General features: G+C 35.7%; 1 protein-coding gene across 1 annotated transcript in view; it reads left to right on the forward strand.

Annotated features, from left to right (window-relative positions):
- Positions 1-4556: 4556 nt before the first annotated feature.
- The window catches only part of FAM117B (family with sequence similarity 117, member B), a gene marked incomplete at its 5' end in the record, with an annotated part of 35949 nt that continues 21792 nt past the window's right edge, over positions 4557-18713 (forward strand). The window contains 4 exons of the mRNA XM_010861274.1: positions 4557-4605; positions 5616-5767; positions 12202-12294; positions 13282-13395. Of these exons, the coding sequence (XP_010859576.1) occupies positions 4557-4605; positions 5616-5767; positions 12202-12294; positions 13282-13395 (408 nt within the window). The remainder of the gene's footprint in view (positions 4606-5615; positions 5768-12201; positions 12295-13281; positions 13396-18713) is intronic.

Here is an 18713-nt window from a genome sequence, read left to right on the forward strand (position 1 = left end):
ATTGGCTGCATCTAGTCTTATTTGCGGTATGCAGGATCTTCGCTGTGGTGTGTGGTCTTCTCTTGAGTTGTGGTGCGAGGGCTCCAGAGCGTGTGGGCCCCAGAGTCTGCGGTCCACAGACTGTCTAGTGGAAGTGCCTGCGCTCAGTAGTTGCAGCACACAGGCTTAGCTGCACTGAGCTGGGTGGGATCTGAGCTCCCTGACCAGGAATCGAACCCACATCCCCCGTACTGGAAAGCAGAAGCTCAACCATTGGACCACCAGGGAAGTTCCCCTTTTCTACATTTGATTATTCTATTTACATGTCTAGATAGAGAGTCATTGAATCAAAGTTTATGAATTTTTAAAATACAGGTAGTAAGTTCACATGTAAATTTTAAAACGTATAATTAGAAATACAGTGAAATAACTCCCTTGCCACCTCTCTTGTCTGCCCACCATCCAGTTCCCCTTTGTGGAGGCAGCCATTGTCATCAATTTTTTATATTTCTTTCCAGAGGCATTTTAAGTATGTGTATGTCTGTGTGTGTGTAGGAGGTGGGAGCTTAGACAGTGGATGAATAGACATACACTGTTGTAGGCATTTAATCATACTACATGTACTATTTATGAAGTAGGAAATGGCAACCCACTTCAGTATTCTTGCCTGGAAAATCCTATGGACAGAGGAGCCTGACAGGATACAGTCCATGGAGTCATAAAGAGCTGGACATGATTAAGCGAGCACATGTGTACTATTTAAGACAAAATCAACTACATGTAACTTTACTAGAATATAATAAAAGAAGAGGAAGGTAAAGTGAAATTGAAGGAATTTCTTTTGATTTAACTATTTCTTGGGGATTCCCTGATGGTCCCATGGTTGGGACTCTGCTTTCACTGCCTAGGGCCTGTGTTCAATCCCTGATAAGAGAACTAAGATCTCTCCTGCAAGCCACACAGCACAGCCAGAAAAAAACACAAAAGCATTCTTCATCAGAAGAAAATAAAATACTTACAATACTAGTAACGTATGAGAAATATAAATTAGCAGTGAAATAGAACTCAATAACAATTGAAATGCAAATAAAATGATATTTTTAATCTTTGGGAAAATTGAGAAAAATTAATGAATATACTTAAGGATGTGGTAAATGAGTGTTGTTGTAAGGGCAAAATTCTTTCTAGTGGCAGGTAATTTGGCAATATTTAAAATTTTAATATGTGTTTACCGTTGGAGATACAAAATTTGATGTCTAGAAATTTTTCATAAAGAGATAAATAAGCATAAAATGATATATATCTGCCGCTGAAAATGTCCATCACTATAAGATTAAGTTATGATGTATCCAGTCAATTGGATACTGTACAGCTGTTAATATTAAAAATGGTGATGAAAGGAGGAGGGGACATGTATACCTATGGCTGATTCATGTTGATGTGTGACAGAAACCAACACAATATTGTAAATCAATTATCCTTCAATTAAAAATAAACTTTAAAAAATGGTGATATAGATTCATATTTATTACAGTGGAAATAGGTCCTTGAAATGCCCTTCTTCTTTCTCAACAATAAGTAATAGTGTGCCTAATGGGACCTCATTTATATAAAATTGTACATGTGTGTAAATGTAGACAGATTTCTGGAAATAAATACTGATTAAAATGATTATCTCTGAGTGGTGGCCTTTTGGGATTTTGTGGGTTTTTTTTTTTTTTTTTTTTTTTTTTTTTTTTTTAGTACTGTTTGGTTTCTTTATATTTAATCTTTATCATTTTTATACCTGAAGAAAGAAGAGTATTTTTCCCCTTTCTGAACAAATAAATATGTCTAATTTATCCCTTCTGCTTGTTAATTAACTTTGTGGATAACAAAAAATACAGCTTTTAAACTAATACCTGATAAATTCTAGAAATACCTAACTCTACCAGTGTCTGTAGAAACATTATAATGTGATATCTGGAGCCATGGTTTGGGATGCTGTACCACTGCCATTGAAACTACCCAAGCACTGGTGCCGGTAGTTGGGGAGTTCTGAACTCCAGACCCCAGGGCATTTACTGAAGTTTTCATTGCCACACCCTGCTGTAAGTGCTTTAAGACTTGATTTTTAAAGAACAGAGTCAAGTTTGAACCTTTGTTTCTGTTGCTTTGATTTACTTTTTCTCAGCTTTGTTTATAAATAACAAAGAAATTGTTAGATATATAAAGCATAGCTCATAATGATGTAATATATGTATACATTGTGAAAGATTCCTCCCATTTGGTTCATTAAAGCATCCATCACTTCACATATTTATCTTTTTTTCATTTATGTGAGAGAAAACATTAAGTTCTACTCTTTCAGTGAATTTCACTTGTACAATATAGTGTTACCAATTGTAGTCACCATGTTATATATTACCACCTCAGACCTTATTCATTCATTTATAGCTGAAAACTTATGCTCTTTCATCAGCCTTTCCCTGCTTCTCCCATACCTCTGGCCGTCACTTTTCCTACTATCTGTTTCCATGAGTTTGACTTTTTAAAAAAGATTGTACATGTAAAGTGATACTGTGCACTATTAGTTTTTGTTGATTTACTTTGGATTAACAAAGTATCTGAATTTATTGCACACACCTGTTCTTGTTGATAAATGATACAAATATTAGAAATCATTCTCTTTTCTGCATATATGTCAGGTATTGTTTAAATCATTGGGTTGAGGGAAAGTAAAATTCCTGCCCTCCAAAATCTCACTCTGCTAGAGCACTGGTACAGTCAGGAGAGCGTATCGGTGAACGATGCTAAGGCAGTACACAGGAGGGCTTTTGACCTAGATGCTGATGTATCGTTTTTTTTGGGTTTGGATGACTATTCAAGGAAGATTTTTTTTCAGAGGAAACATTTGAACTGAATTTTGATCTGAAGTTTCAAAGATTAAATGTAAATTAGCCAAACCCAGGAAAGGGATATGAGGGTAATGTAGGGTAGAGACAAATTCTTAGAGGCAGACAGGGCATGGCACATGTTGGGAACTGTAAGGCCTTCAGCATGGTTGGGATTACAGGCAGTCCAGGCAAGAAAAAGGGAGGCTGGAGAAGCCAGATTATGAAGGGTCTTGTCAGCTGTCAGCGAGTTTCTTTCTCTGGACTTCCATGTAAATACAGCCTTTGTTCACATAGACGGGAATTCTTTGAGTCATCTTTGACTCTTAAGTCTTCCTCCCTTCCCTTAAACTTCCTCATAATTAGGCACCAAATCTTGTCAATTTTGGGAACTTGGATTGAAATAGAATAATGACAAGCTAGATGTAGACTCTGTGTTCTTTATGGCAGGCTGTAACTTAGTCTTTTTAATTTCTAGGGCTTAGCACTGGCTCCCAGACCCTTAGTAAATATTTACATGAAGGGAGTTCAAAAGAAAATGTTTAGTGTTTTTACATGTGACCATGTATAACTTTTCTATTCTCCATTTTGTTATGGAAAATCTAATAGTCTTAGAAAGTCTAGTTGAAAAGTCAGTGCTTGGATAATTTAAAATCTTGATGATGAAATCAGACCTATTTGATTAGTGCACTGAACAGTGATGGAAGCAATGTTGTAGTTAAGGAAGAAAAGGGCCAGCTTTTAACAATTGGATTTTAATGAATATACCCCAGTTTACATAGTCTGTGTCCCTTTTTTGTGGACAAGAACAATATTTTTGTGACTTTCCCAATAGAGATTCATTTTTTAGTTAAAGGAAAAATGATGTACATGTATATTTATTGCTTTTCACTTGTTACAGGTAGTTACATGAGTACATGCTTCCTTGAACTTATGGATATGTACTGTATTTATTTTGTGTTTATAAAAGGAAGACACTGCAGAGATATGGTTAGCATTTGCAACATTTAGGCATTGTTTTAGTGAAATAATTGTACCATTTTGAAAACAAATTATGTATCTGAGGCATATCTTGTGAGGCAACTTTTTTTTTTTTTTTTTTGTGAGGCAACTTTTATGATTATCAACAACACAGCTGCTAAAACTATTATCTTGGTGGAATTGAATCTTTTGTTATTTGGGTCACATAACCAGCAACTGAACTTTTATACTTGTAACTATATAAGACCCTTGTCAAGAAATAATGTGATACGATTAGAAGAGAGGCGTCTTAAAATGTTTTCATATATGGCCTTAAGAAAAACAAGGTATTTGTTATATAGAGAGAGCTAGAATGGTAGCACTATAATATAATCTACTCATGCCTATATTCAAGTTTCATATTTTTAAATCCTTTAGTTTTTAAATTTTTGTAATATAATTAGCTAAGCCTATTACTTTCCCCCTTCAAAAAAAAAAAGGAAATAGAGTATTTTTTCTGTATCACTTCTAACTTCCCATTACCTCTAGTTTCTTTTCTTTTTTTTTTTTTTATAGTTTTTATTTTTGGCTTATATCTAAATACATATCCTGTATCTTGAAATGGAAAATATATTTGCATATATGTCTTCAAGTATAGCTCCTATAGGCTGGTTAGTTTGGTTTCTTGAAGTCTATTTAGTATAACAAAACTCAGTAAGACATGTGCCTGACTGAGCTGATTAAAGTGGAATTTTACCTGTAACTTTGTCTTATCTGCCTTATTTCCTTTTGAGTGAGTATAGGTGGTATAATAATAAGTGATATTTACCTGTTACACCTACTTAATCTTAAACCCAAGGTGAGCATTTTGAAAATGGGTAGATAAGGATGGTGGCCTTTCTTATTATGCCTCTTTATCTCTCAGGACACGGTAAGCTCGTAAATCCTCTCATGGATAATATTGATACATTTGTCTTATTTTCTGTTTTTTTGTAGAGATTAATTGTAGTTGTAAGAAATAATACAGAGATCTTTTGTACGTTTAGCCTATTTTCCCCAGTGATAACATTTTTGTAGGATTACATAGGATTTTGACATTGTACAGACCACTGCCGTTACTCAGATTTCTTCAGTTTTTACTTGTACTTGTGTGTATGTGTTTTAAATTCTATACTGCTTAATCTCCTTTTTATGTTTGTACATCCCCACTACAGTCAAGATGCTGAATAGTCTCCTGTCACCAAAGGGTCCTGCACGTTGCCCTTTTGTAACACCTGCTTCTCTCTTGCCACTTCACCTTCCCTCTTCCTATCTATCTACTAGTGGACCCCTGGCAACCACTAATCTTTCTTCCATTTCTAACATTTTGTCATGTCAAAAATGTACAAATGAAGTTATAAGTAGCCATTAGAGAGTGACTGTTTTTACTTAATATACCTGGAAATGAAATGAAGTTGCTTCAGTCGTGATCAACTCTGCAACCCTGTGGACTATAGCCTGGCAGGCTCTTCTGTCCATGGGATTTTCCAGGCAAGAATACTGGAGTGGGTTGCTATTTCCTTCTCCAAGGGATTTTCTTGACCCAGGGATTGAACCTGGGTCTCCCGCATTGCAGGCAGACTCTTTATCTTCTGAGCCACCAGGGAATCCCTTAATGTGAGAGCCATCCAAGTTTGTGTGAATCAATAGCTTATTCCTCTTTGTCACTCACTTTTTATATTTAAGTTAGAGAAACTCTACCTAGTTTCTGCTTTGTTTCCTTCCTAAGCTATTTTAAAATAAATGTATCTGTCTTAAATCTAGGGGACAAAACGAGACCGCCTTCCTCCAGCCCCTCTAGCATCATCCGCCGTACCTCCTCCCTGGATACACTCGCTGCTCCGTACCTCGCAGGGCACTGGCCTCGTGATGGTCATGGGCAAGCTGCTCCTTGCATGAGGGACAAGGCTACACAGGTAGGTTTATTACAGTTCTTATCTTGAAGTGGTTCACTCTGAAACCATTTCTCATAATATTGTTTATTCTACTCTGCTCTCAAATTCTTAAAACTAGTGTGTATTAGCATTATCTGGGAAGCTTATCAAAAATGCAGATCCCCAGGCTTGACCTTGAATGTTCTCCAGTAGGTTTTGATTGAGCCTTAAGAATGTGCATTTTAAACAGTTCTCAAAGGAATTCTGATACATGCAGTAATTTATGGACATGTTTTCTCTCACTTTTTTACAGTTTAGAACATCACAGTAAATTTAACTTATGGAAATTGGACTTAAAAATTTGTTACAGTAAAGGTTACTTTTTCATCCAACCTTATATTTTTGTGCCAAAAATCTTCATGTTTTGGGGAATGGATATTATTTTATATTGCTGATAGAGTCTATAAATGTAGATATCCTGACAAAGGGAGTCTGGAAGCAAAGTTTTGTACTTTTAGATTTATGAAAAGTTTTAATTAAAGGGATCTTAAAGGATCATTTGATCTAACTCCTAGTTTTACGAGTGAGGAAACTAAGGTCCAAGATCATAAAGCCAATTGTTGACTGTGTCTTAGTTGGGTGTAGTTTCTGTCACAGCAACTTAACTACAGTTATAACTTAATTAAATCTTTGTATAATCATTTAATGTTTCTCATAATCATTAGATGGCAAGCCCATGAAGGCAGGAACTGTGTCTGGCTTGCCCATTTTTATATTTTCATCCCCTATCTATACTTGATGGAATAAGCACTCCAGGAATATTTGCAACGGATTGAATGAGCAGAACAGTTAAAGCTTTATGGCTAGTGAAGAATGAAAATCATTTTATAAAGAGTTAAAAGATCTTTGATACTGATTGTTGAAAATCAGCTAAGGTACATCTTGGTTTAGACTTTAAATTTACGTCACTTGATGGTTGCTTGATCTCAGCACTTTATGAGAGAGCGTCCTTTTACAGGACCAAGTAAATACACTTTGCAGTGGTTTTTAGATTTACATATTGGCTTCCAGAATTCCATTAGTTTGTTTTCTGTTTTTTTGTTCTGATACTCTTAAAACTGAGCCCCACTGTTAGGGTAGATACTTAGGATTCGAAATGACCTTGAGGGTTATACTCCAGTTGCAACTGCAGAAATGAAAATGCAGAGTCTACTCTGCGTTGAGTCTTGTACTCATCAAAAGTAATGAGTCTTTGAAGGAACTGTGACTCTTTAAGCCAAAGAGTTCTGTGGTGGTTGGTGGTTTAGTGGTTTAGTCGCTAAGTCGTGTCCAACTCACTGCGACCCCATGGACTATAGCCAGGCTCCTCTGTCCATGGGATTCTCCAGGCAAGAATACTGGAGTGGATTGCTATTTCCTTCTCCAGGAGATCTTCTCAACCCAGGAATCGAAACCGGGTCTCCTGAATTGCAGGCAGATTCTTTACCAATTGAGCTATGAGCGAAGCCCTCTGCATTTATTCTAAATCTGTAACTTTACTGAGATTAGGGCATGGTCGTATAGAAAATGAGTAAAAATTCTTTTCCCATTTAGGTTATTACAGAATATTGAGCAGCATTTCCTATCATATACAGTAGAATTTGAAAAATAGAAACCCATATACGTATAACTGAATCACTTTGCTGTATACCTGAAACTGACACCTTATTAATCAACTGTGCACCAATATAAAATTAAAAAAGGAAAATGAATATGGTCTCTACTTGCTTTAGCTTCATCCACATGTGATGTTTAAGGTAGTGTGAGTGTATTTCCTTCAATATTTCTGCAACCTTCTTTATTTCCTCTACAGTTTCAGATTCAGTGGGTTCAGATATTTTGCCTTACCAGTAAGAATATACAGTTTTATAAATCGCTGGGAGCCCCTTGTTCTGTGGAAGTTCAGTAAGTCTCTTCAGCAAGTTGCTGTGATCTAGCTCTAGCTACCACTTGACTTGTGTTCCTGGCTTTCATTTTGTTTGTAATGCTTTCCCACCATTTGCCTGGATAGTTTACACTCTAATGCTCACAGCAGCTGCCTCTAATCCCATAGAATCTTGCCTGCCTACTTTTCCTGTCCTTCCAGGTTTGGATTAGGTGCCTTTCTTAGGGGACCTCAGTCATCACATCATATCCAAATTGGCTATTTATCCTTTCTCTCCTAGAAAAAACTCTTTGAGCATAAAAACTGTATTTTCTCTCTAACTCCAACACCTAGTCTAGTACCTGATATGTTAGAAGATACATATTGCTTTCCAGTATACAATGCAAAATTGAACAAAATTGATACATACTTAATTAAAACTCAATTTTACTTTGTATTAATTCCTGAGTGTCTTATAATAAAGGCTTGGCTTCTTAGTTGAACAAAGAAAGCAATTATCTTTTGAATTAGGAGGTTAAGTAAAATTAACGACTTTTGCTGAATATTTTTTCCTGCCTGAACATCTTATCACTGAAATTAACAATGCTGTCTTTTGCTCTTTATGCTTATTTTTATTTGTTTTGCTAATTAATACTTTTTATCTTTACTTTGTTCTTAAATCTATAAGAACCTTCTATATTCCTTTGCTTTTCCTTGAGTTTTTATACTTACATTGAATATCTTTAGTAATTTCTCTAATTTTTAAAAGCTTTTTGTTTGGAAAAGTCTCAAATTTATAGAAAAAATCACAAGAATTAAGATTGAGCACCAGGGTACTCCTCACCTATATTTACCAATAAACATTTTTGCATATTTTGTATTCTTTAATATATAATTGTTATTATCATTGATGTTATTATTTGCTCTTTGTAATTTACAGACATTGTGACTCTTCTCAAATACCTCAGAAAGTATATATGAACACAGACTTTAAAAATTTAATTATCAAATTCAGAAGATTGAGCATTGATGCAATTCTGTTCTTTATTATGTGGATACATAGACCCATTTTTTTTGGTGTGTTTCCCCAATTATGTTCTCTGTAGCAGTTTCTTCCTTAAGCTAGGATCCAGTGAAGGAGCGCAAGTCAACGTTTAAATGTCATATTTCTTTAGAATTCTTTAATTTGGAATAGTTCCTCAGCTTTTGTCATTTGTGACATTGATACTTTCTAAGGATGCAAGGTGGTATTTTGTTGAATCTCAGCCCGGGTTTATCCATTTTTTAAACAATTCGATTCAGTAATAACATTTTTTACAGAAATACTGTAGTTGATGTGTGTTCTTTGTGCATGTGCATCAAGAAGTGCCCAACGTCAGTAATGTTGTTTCACCCACCGGGTACCCTTTGTAAACTGTACCTGCACAGGCTGTGGGGAAATATTTGAGACTATAAATATCCCATTCCCCAACAGACTTTCACCCATTGTTTTTAGCATTTGTTGATGATTCTTGCTTAAATTAACAATTACTGTAGAAGTTCCAAATGATGACTTTCTAACTCTTGTCATTCTTCCTGCCTTTCTTTGTTGGTCTAATACTTTTTGATAGAAATGGTTCTTTATGAAATTGTCCAAAATGGATTTAAAATGTCGATTGATACGACTTAAGATTTATTTTTCCCCCTCTTTAACTTTTTACTAAGAGAATGTTCAACATATAAGAAAATGGGAAGGACGTGTTAGCTGTCCTTAGATTCAGCAGTTTTAAACATAGCCATGTTTGTTTTATCAACCTTTGTGCTTTTATGTATGTATTTGCTGTACTTTCTCAAAGTGTGTTGCAGATTTCACATTTTATCCCTAAATCTTTCAGCATATATCTTCTTGTATAATCACAGTGCCATTAGCTCACTTAGGAAAATGAATAATTACATAATATCATGTAATGTCCAGTTTATGTTAAATTTACACAAGATTTCTTTCTTTTTTACCAGGATCCATTTGGAGAGTCAAGCATTTTACTTAGTTTCTCTTAGTTCCTTTTAATTTAGAACAGTTCATTTTCATTCTCATACTTTCTTTCAGTTTTAATAACATTGTTATTTTATGTTTTATGAATGACATATTTGTAAAGGAGATACTTTATCCTTTTTGAATTAGGAAGTAACTGTAGAATATGTCTCTGCACCAGTGAATATCCTGTTCCTTAGTAACTTTTCACCTAATGTTTTAGTGTCCATTGATAATCCTTGCCTAAAGGTGATTTTTTTTTTTTCCTTAAACACAAGATAGCATATTCTGTACATTCTTCTGCAATTTTGTTTTCACTTAAAGGCATCATTTTATCCATATAGAAAAGTTTCCCCTGGTGTTAAAAGTTTTTTTACATCATATATGTAAAGAGGTATTATTTTGAATAGGCTATACATTTTTCATATAGTACAGAATTTGAGAGACATCTTCCCCTGAGGCAGCCACTGATACCAGTTTCTTTTGTTACCATGTATACTCTACATGTGTATATATTCTTTCTAGCAGTCCTATCTATAAAGGTCGTTGCTGTACATACTGTACTGAGCCTTGACTTTTTCATTTAACAGTATCTCATGGAAATTATTTTGTGTAAGTATATTTTAGATTTCCTTATTAATTTTTATAGCTGCATATTATTCTGTTGTAATGATACGCCATAATTTATTTGGCCAATCCTCTGTTTGGTTATGGTGGTGATTATAGTCGCTAAGGTGGTTAAAATCCCTGATTGGGAAGAATTGAGAGCAGAAGAAGAGAGCGTCAGAGGATGAGATGGATGAATGGCATCACTGCTGCAATGGACATGAACTTGGGCAAACTCTGGGAGGTGGTAAGGCACAGGGAGGCTAGGCATGCTGCATTCCATGGGGTTGCAAAGAGTCGGACACGACTAGGTGACTGAACAACAATAGTTGCTAAGTCTTGTTCGACTCTTTCAACCCATGGACTGTAGCCTGCCCGGCTCCTCTGTTCATGGGATTTCCCAGTCAAGAATACTGAAGTCGGTGGCCTTTCCCTTATTCAGAGGATCTTCCTAACCCAGGGATTGAACGTCTCCTGTATTGCAGCCAGAATCTTTACTGCTGAGCCACCAGGGAAGCCCAGTCCTCTATTAACATTTTTCTAATCTCTTGCTTGCACAAATGGTGCTGTAGGGAATAATATATGTCATTTTGTGCATAGAGGCATAAATTTGTAGATCTGTGATATAAAGTACCAAAAGGTTATTGTGTCAAACAGTGTGTACATTTGTAACTCTGACAGCAGTTGCCATGTCACCTTCACTAAAGACTGTACGAATTTTACATTACACCAGCAATGGAGGAGAGTGTATGTAATCAAATTGCCTAGTCTTAGTAACCTTAACTTGCATTTCTCTTATTATGGGGTGAGGCTGAGCAGTATTTTCATGTGCCGAGAATGACTTTTTTCCCCCCGATACAGTGTTTTTAAGTTCTGGATTTTGTGTAACCACTAAGAATGTAACATTTTTGAAGCTGTACTCTGCAGTTATTTAAACCAAGAAAAGACATAATTTAGAGATTAAGATTATAAACTCTGGAATTTTAGGTTTATATCTTTGACTTCACCATTTCCTAGCTGTGAGACCTTAGGCAACTTCCCTAACCTCTCATTGTCACAACTTCTTTATCTACAGACCTTGAAGAACTTTGTGTATGTATTAAATCAGATAGCACAGTGATGACCTTTCATTTACTTTCATAAAGCACAGTATATAGCACATAATAAGATCACAGGAATGTTGGCTATTATCAGTATGCATTTGCTCAGTAAATGGTATGCTTATAATTATATAAAAATAGTAATTTTTATTAGTAATAGAAATGAAAGAAATAGGCTAAAGTATTGCAGTTAGGTAACTGGTGCTGAAGAATTATGGGTAATTTGCGTTATTTTAAGTATTTTGTAATACCTAATTTTTCTGTAATAGGCATGTATTTTGTAATAGGAAAATATGGTATACTTTTTTTTTTAGAAAGGAAAAATGTTTTCAGGTTTATTGAGATATAACTGACATATAACACTGTAAAGTTTAAGCCATACAGCATAATGATGTGACATATGTGTAGCAAAGAAAAAACAAAACGTAAGCTTAGTTAACATCCATTACTTCATAGTTACCAAAAAAATCATTTTTCCTTGTGATGAGATCATCTAGGATCTACTCTCTTAGCAACTTTCTAATACACCATACAGCAAGTGTTAACTATAGCCATTGTGTTGTATATTATATCCTCAGTACTTATTTATCTTGTAACTGGAAGTTTATACATTTTGACCACCTTCATCCAGTTCCCCCTCTGCTAACCACAAATTTGATCTCTTTTTCTATGGGCTTTTTTCTTTCTTTTAGATTCCATGTGTGAGATCATACAGTATTTTTTTTATCTTTGTCTGACTTATTTCATTTAGCATGATGCCCTCAAGGTCAATCCATGTTGTTGCAAATATGGCATTCACTATTGTTAAATGATTTACTATTTTATTAAAACCTCTTTCTTCTCTTTCCCATTATAGACAGAGAGTGCATGGGCTGAAGAATACTCTGAAAAGAAGAAAGGGTCTCACAAACGTTCAGCATCGTGGGGCAGCACAGATCAGCTTAAGGAGGTCAGAAAAATGGTTCCAAGGAAGTGGGTGTGAAAGTTTGATCCCTTGGTTGACTAGTTCCCAGAACCTGTGAGCTGTAGAGATTTGTCAGTTCCATTGTTTTTTAATTTATTTCTTTTTTTTTTGGTGGTGGTTTTGTTTATGAGAAATAATACCAGAAAAACAGAAAGATTTGAATAGGGAAATATACATGTAACTTACCTGATTATGTGGTTTTTTTATTTTTTAATGAGAATCCATAGCTGTTAATATAATTAAATATCAAATGTATGAGATTGTAGTGATACAACAAATTCACTCTTATTATTTCTATATACAATGGTAAGTATTTTTGATATTTAGTAACCCAGTATAACCAAGTTGATTATGGCCCTATGTTATGATTACCATTTTTTGTGCCTATAATTAGCACATTTGTGTTTTAAATATAATGTAGCCATAAAACAGAAAAATTCAGTCAAGGAATAATAATATTAATCATAATTAATAATCAGAGATTAATCAAAATTATATTTGTTATTTAAAGATTGTATCTAAATGCATTTCATGGCTTGAATTGATTTTTAAATAATACTGTTTACTTTTTTGGAGCTGTTGAAGGTAAGGTATTTGATAAATCTAATTCTGAATAAAATGTGACTTACTGTAAGGAAAATCAGAGAATAATTATCATTGTTTTTGAATTGTTTGTGAAAGCTATAAGGTATAATTGCTAAAAGCTTCATTTGTTTAATACTTTTGGGAAGCTTAAAGGTGCAGAACAGTGTTGGAACATAATTTTTTCTTTGAAAGAAAAATATACATTTATACATAGAATAGATATGTGTATATATACATATAAATTTTTAAAAGTAAATCAGATTTTTGTGGTATGGTTTAAAAACTCAAAAGATATAATAGGGTTGAGTTTTATTGGTTATTATTAAGCAAGGATATGTTTTATGTGATGTGGAAGACACTCTGACGCACTTATTTTCCCCTTTTCAGATTGCAAAATTACGCCAGCAATTGCAGAGAAGTAAACACAGCAGTCGGCATCATCGAGATAAAGAAAGACAGTCTCCATTCCATGGCAACCATGCAGCTATTAACCAGAGTCAGGTAGGAGCACAAGATACCACAAAATCCAGACAAGGAATATGTAGTTTTCCTGGTGTTATGTTATTGCATAGGTAAATGGTTATGATAAAGATGTTCAAAAGCATGTTTGAAACAGTAATTAAATACTGAATCACAGCCTTCATTAAAAAAAAACCACAATACTAAGTTGACAAAAATGATATTTTCCTTTAATGATATGAGTTCTAGGAGATATAGCTGGTTACATATTTTGAATTTTGTCTTTGTCAGTGTGGTATATTGGAGGCAGAATAATACAGATGAGCATTGGCTGTGGAGCTAGAGCCTGGATAAGTAACCTGTTCAAAGTCTGTTTCCTCATGTGACAACAGAGGATGATAATGATACCTGGCACATGAAGTCTTTTAGTAGAAAAGGTCTTTAACTGCTTTGATTTCTTAATTGAACCCTATGAACTGCTCTTGATTGCTCACCCAGGGAGCATTTCTCTTCACTGAAATTGAATTGAAATTGGATGGCATCCCTTGGCAAAGAGAGAGCAAGAAAAACTTTGCCTGTTCCTTTTTTAGGTTGATAGCTTCTGATGATTGTCAAGTATATGTGGATTGTTTTCAAGAGAAAGTATGAGTGAAGGTGTATTTTTTTTTCAAACTAACTGATCATGTCTTAAAATATTGATAGGTGGGTCAAACTTGATTTTACAGATTTATAGTTTGATTGCAGTTTGGCTTCCAGTAACGTTTTTCCATATATAAGCCATTTTAATTATAAAATATGAATATACATTGACACATTTAAAAGCCTAAACAAATTGCATTTATATTTGGAGAAATGGAAAAGGCAAAATTGACCAAGTAAGAAGTGAAAAATTTGAATAGACTATTGGGATACTAAATATTCCACTCACAAAAGGCCGCAGACCTACCTGGTTTTACAGGTGAGTTCGCCAACCTTCTGCTCCCTCTAATTCATCCATAAATAATTTAGATGCATTTCTAAGAGATAAATCCAGTTCTTATTTCCTATTCATATTTTTATTCCAAGTAGAATAGAAGTTAAGATTGAGTTTTATTGAATTTTAATTGATGGATTTTAGCAGTTTATAACTTTCTGAAGTGGTTTTTTAAAAAGTTGTATTTAAATTAACAATTACAGTGGTAAAATTATCCAAAAATTTTTTTCCCCTGCAAGTTGAATTTGCTTAGTAAAGACTATTGAAGTTCACAGGAACTTCACAAAGGTGCCTCTTTGTGGAGAAGGTGAGGACTAGAAAATACAGTAACTTGAAAAATAAATTCATGTGGCTTGACTTTTGTACACTTGACACACCAATCATCTTGACTACTTGACTTGCTTTATTGAGTGTTAAAGCCAGTCAGAGATCAAGCACGTGTGTATTATGATAGCTATGGCAGTAGTATTCAGAGTTAACTGAAACTTTAAGACTGTGAACATGAAAATATTATTCAAGTCATGATTGTGGCTTTGTGTAGTGGATTCTCTCTGTAAAGGAGAAAGTACCACTTGGAGATATGTGTGCTTTGAGGCCATTCCTCCATCCACGCAACATTTATCAAATATCTGCCATATGACTGGTATTGTAGTACTCATTAGTGGATGCAGTGATAAATGAAATGTTGGGGCTTTCCCCCCACCAAATCTCAGATAATAAGTAAACAGTTAATTTTTATACAGTATAATGAGTATGTTGATCAGGAAGTGTTCAGAGTATTGTAGAAGGAGCATTTATCCTTGAATTGACAATGAGCCGTCTAGAAAGACTTCTGGAGAAAGTGGTGTCTAAGTGATCCATGAAGGATAGGTAGAATTTAGCCAGTTTTGGGCTTCCCTTGTGGCTCAGCTGGTAAAGAATCTGCCCACAATGTGGGAGACCTGGGTTCGATCCCTGGGTTGGGAAGATTCCCCTGGAGAAGGGAAAGGCTACCCACTCCAGTATTCTGGCCTAGAGAATTCCATGGACTGTATAGTCCATAGGATTGCAAAGAGTCAGACAGGACTAGAGATCTTCACTTTCACTTTCTGGACGCAGAAGAAATCATGGCACTAGGGACGGTTGATAGTAAGAGATTAGGTTAGCCAGAGCTGAAAGTCTTCATGTCTCAGTTGTTAAGAAATTTGGACTTTGTCCTTGAAGCACCTGAGAACTATTTGCTACAATGCAGGGGGTTGACAGGTGATCAGATATGCATTTTGACATGATCATTATGAGTTCAGAGTAGAGAATGAATTTGGTACAGGACAAGATTAGGGACAGGAAAATCTATAAATAGATTTATAATCCATGTAAGAAATGATGGTGACCTAAAGTAAGGTAGAAGCTATGGAACTGGAGAGAATGGACAAACCTGAGTGATATTTAGAAAGCAATAATTAATAGTTGAACTTGAGTAAGTACTTCAGAGAAGGCAGTGGCAACCCACTCCAGTACTCTTGCCTGGAGGGTCCCATGGGCGGAGGAGCCTGGTGGGCTGTAGTCCATGGGGTCGCACAGAGTTGGACACGACTGCAGCGACTTAGCAGTGAGTACTTACTAAGTAGCGACTTAGCAGTGAGTACTTACAATATGGGAACACTGTACTCAGCTTTTGTATATTTAGCAGTGACTTAGCAGTGAGTACTTACAATATGGGAACACTGTACTCAGCTTTTGTATACTAACCAGTGACTTAGCAGTGAGTACTTACAATATGGGAACACTGTACTCAGCTTTTGTATACTAAGCAGTGACTTAGCAGTGAGTACTTACAATATGGGAACACTGTACTCAGCTTTTGTATATTTAAGCATTTAATCCTCATCTTTGAGATGGAGATTGTTACTATTCCAATTTACAGGCAAAGAATTAAGGCTCAGAGAGTTCATGTATCTTGTTCAAGGTCATATGAGACAGAGCTGGGATTCTAATAGAAGCATTTTGACTTCAGAGTCTGAGTCTTTAAACTTTTTTAGCTTATGGTTGATGATATGGGAATGATGGACATATAGGAATAAAAGGTAAGGCCAATTCTAGCCTTTAAATATGATTTAAGAAATATATCCACCTACCTCACACCATGTACAAAAGTAACTCAAAATGGATCAAAGACCTCAATATAAGAGCCAAAACTAAAAACTCTTAGATGAAAACATAGGCATAAATGTGATGTTGGATTAGGCAATGATTTGTTAGATATGACACCAAAAGCACAAGCAACAGTAGAAAAAAGTACATAAATTGGGCTTTATCATAGTTAAAAACTTTAGTGCTTCAAAGATAAGCTACAAAATAGGCAAAAATATATACAAATCATATGAAACACTTGTATCTAAAATATATGAAGAACTCTTGAAACTCAACAATAAAAAGACAAGCAGTCCAATTTAAAAATGGACAAAGGATCTAAATAGAGAGTTCTCCAAGGAAGATGAGCAAATAGCCAATAGGTATGTGAAAAAGATATCTATCATTATTTGTCTATAGGGAAATGAATACAAATTCCAGTGAGATACTACTTCATACCCACTAGAACAGCTAAAACTAAAAAGACAAATAGCAGGTTTTAGAAAAAGAATGTGGAGAAATCGAAACCATTATATATTGCCGATAGGAATGTAAAATCCTGTCAGCACTGTATAAGCTGATAGGAATGTAAAAAAGTCTAGTAGTTCCTCAAAAGGCTAAATAAACATAGAGTTACTGTATGACCCAGTGCTGCTTCTCCAAATTATGTACTAAAGAGAGTTGAAAACATATGTTCATAAAAAAACTTGTACACACATGTTCATAGCAGCATGGCTCACAGTAGCCAAAATTTGGAAACAACCAAATTGTCCTTCAACCGATGAGTGGATAAATATAATGCAGTATATATCCATACAATGGAATATTCAGTTCAGTTCAGTTCAGTCACTCAGTCGTGTCTGACTCTTTGTGACCCCATGAATTGCAGCACGCTAGGTCTCTCTGCTGCTAAGACGCTTCAGTCGTGTCCGACTCTGTGTGACCCCATAGACGGCAGCCCACCAAGCTCTGCCGTCCCTGGGATTCTCCAGGCAAGAACACTGGAGTGGGTTGCCATTTCCTTCTCCAATGCATGAAAGTGAAAAGTGAAAGTCAAGTCGCTCAGTTGAGTCTGACTTTTAGCGACCCCACGGACTGCAGCCTACCAGGCTCCTCCATCTATAGGTCTCTCTATCCATCACCAACTCCCTGAGTCTATCCAGACCCATGTCCATTGAGTCGGTGATGCCATCCAACCACCTCATCCTGTCGTCCCTTTCTCCTCCTGCCCTCAATCTTTCCCAGCATCAGGGTCTTTTCAAATGAGTCAGCTCTTCGCATCAGGTGGCCAAAGTATTGGAGTTTCTGCTTCAACATCAGTCCTTCCAACGAACACCCAGGACTGATCTCCTTTAGGATGGACTGGTTGGATCTCCTTGCAGTCCAAGGGACTTTCAAGAGTCTTCTCCAACACCACAGTTCAAAAGCATCAATTCTTTGGTGCTCAGCTTTCTTTATAGTCCAACTCTCACATCCATACATGACCACTGGAAAAACTTTAGCCTTGACTAGACGGACCTTTGTTGGCAAAGTAATGTCTCTGCTTTTTAATACGCTGTCTAGGTTGGTCATAACTTTCCTTCTAAGGAGTAAGCGTCTTTGAATTTCACGGCTACAGTCACCATCTGCAGTGATTTTGGAGCCCAAAAAAATAAAGTCAGCTACTATTTCCAGTGTTTCTCCATCTATTTGCCATGAAGTGATGGAACCAGATGCCATGATCTTCGTTTTCTGAATGTTGAGCTTTAAGCCAACTTTTTTCACTCTCCTCTTTCACTTTCATCAAGAGGCTCTTTAATTCTTCTTCACTTTCTGCCATAAGAGTGGTGTCATCTGCATATCTGAGGTTATTGATATTTCTCTCAGCAATCTTGATTCCAGCTTGTGCTTCATCCAGCCCAGCATTTCTTGGTGTACTCTGCATATAAGTTAAATAAGCAGGGTGACAATATACAGCTTTGATGTACTCCTTTCCCTATTTGGAACCAGTCTGTTGTTCCATGCCCAGTTCTAACTGTTGCTTCCTGACCTGCATACAGGTTTCAGAAGAGGCAGGTCAGGTGGTCTGGTATTCCCATCTCCTTCAGAATTTTCCACAGTTTGTTGTGATCCATAGAGTCAAAGGCTTTGGCATAGTCAATAAAGCAGAAATAGATGTTTTTCTGGAACTCCCTTGCTTTTTTGATGATCCAGTGGATGTTGGCAATTTGATCTCTTGTTCCTCTGCCTTTTGTAAAACCAGCTTGAACATCTGGAAGTTCACGGTTCATGTATTACT

The sequence above is a fragment of the Bison bison genome, unplaced genomic scaffold (genome assembly GCF_000754665.1).
Source record: "Bison bison bison isolate TAMUID 2011002044 unplaced genomic scaffold, Bison_UMD1.0 scf7180017864471, whole genome shotgun sequence".
NCBI lineage: Eukaryota > Metazoa > Chordata > Mammalia > Artiodactyla > Bovidae > Bison > Bison bison.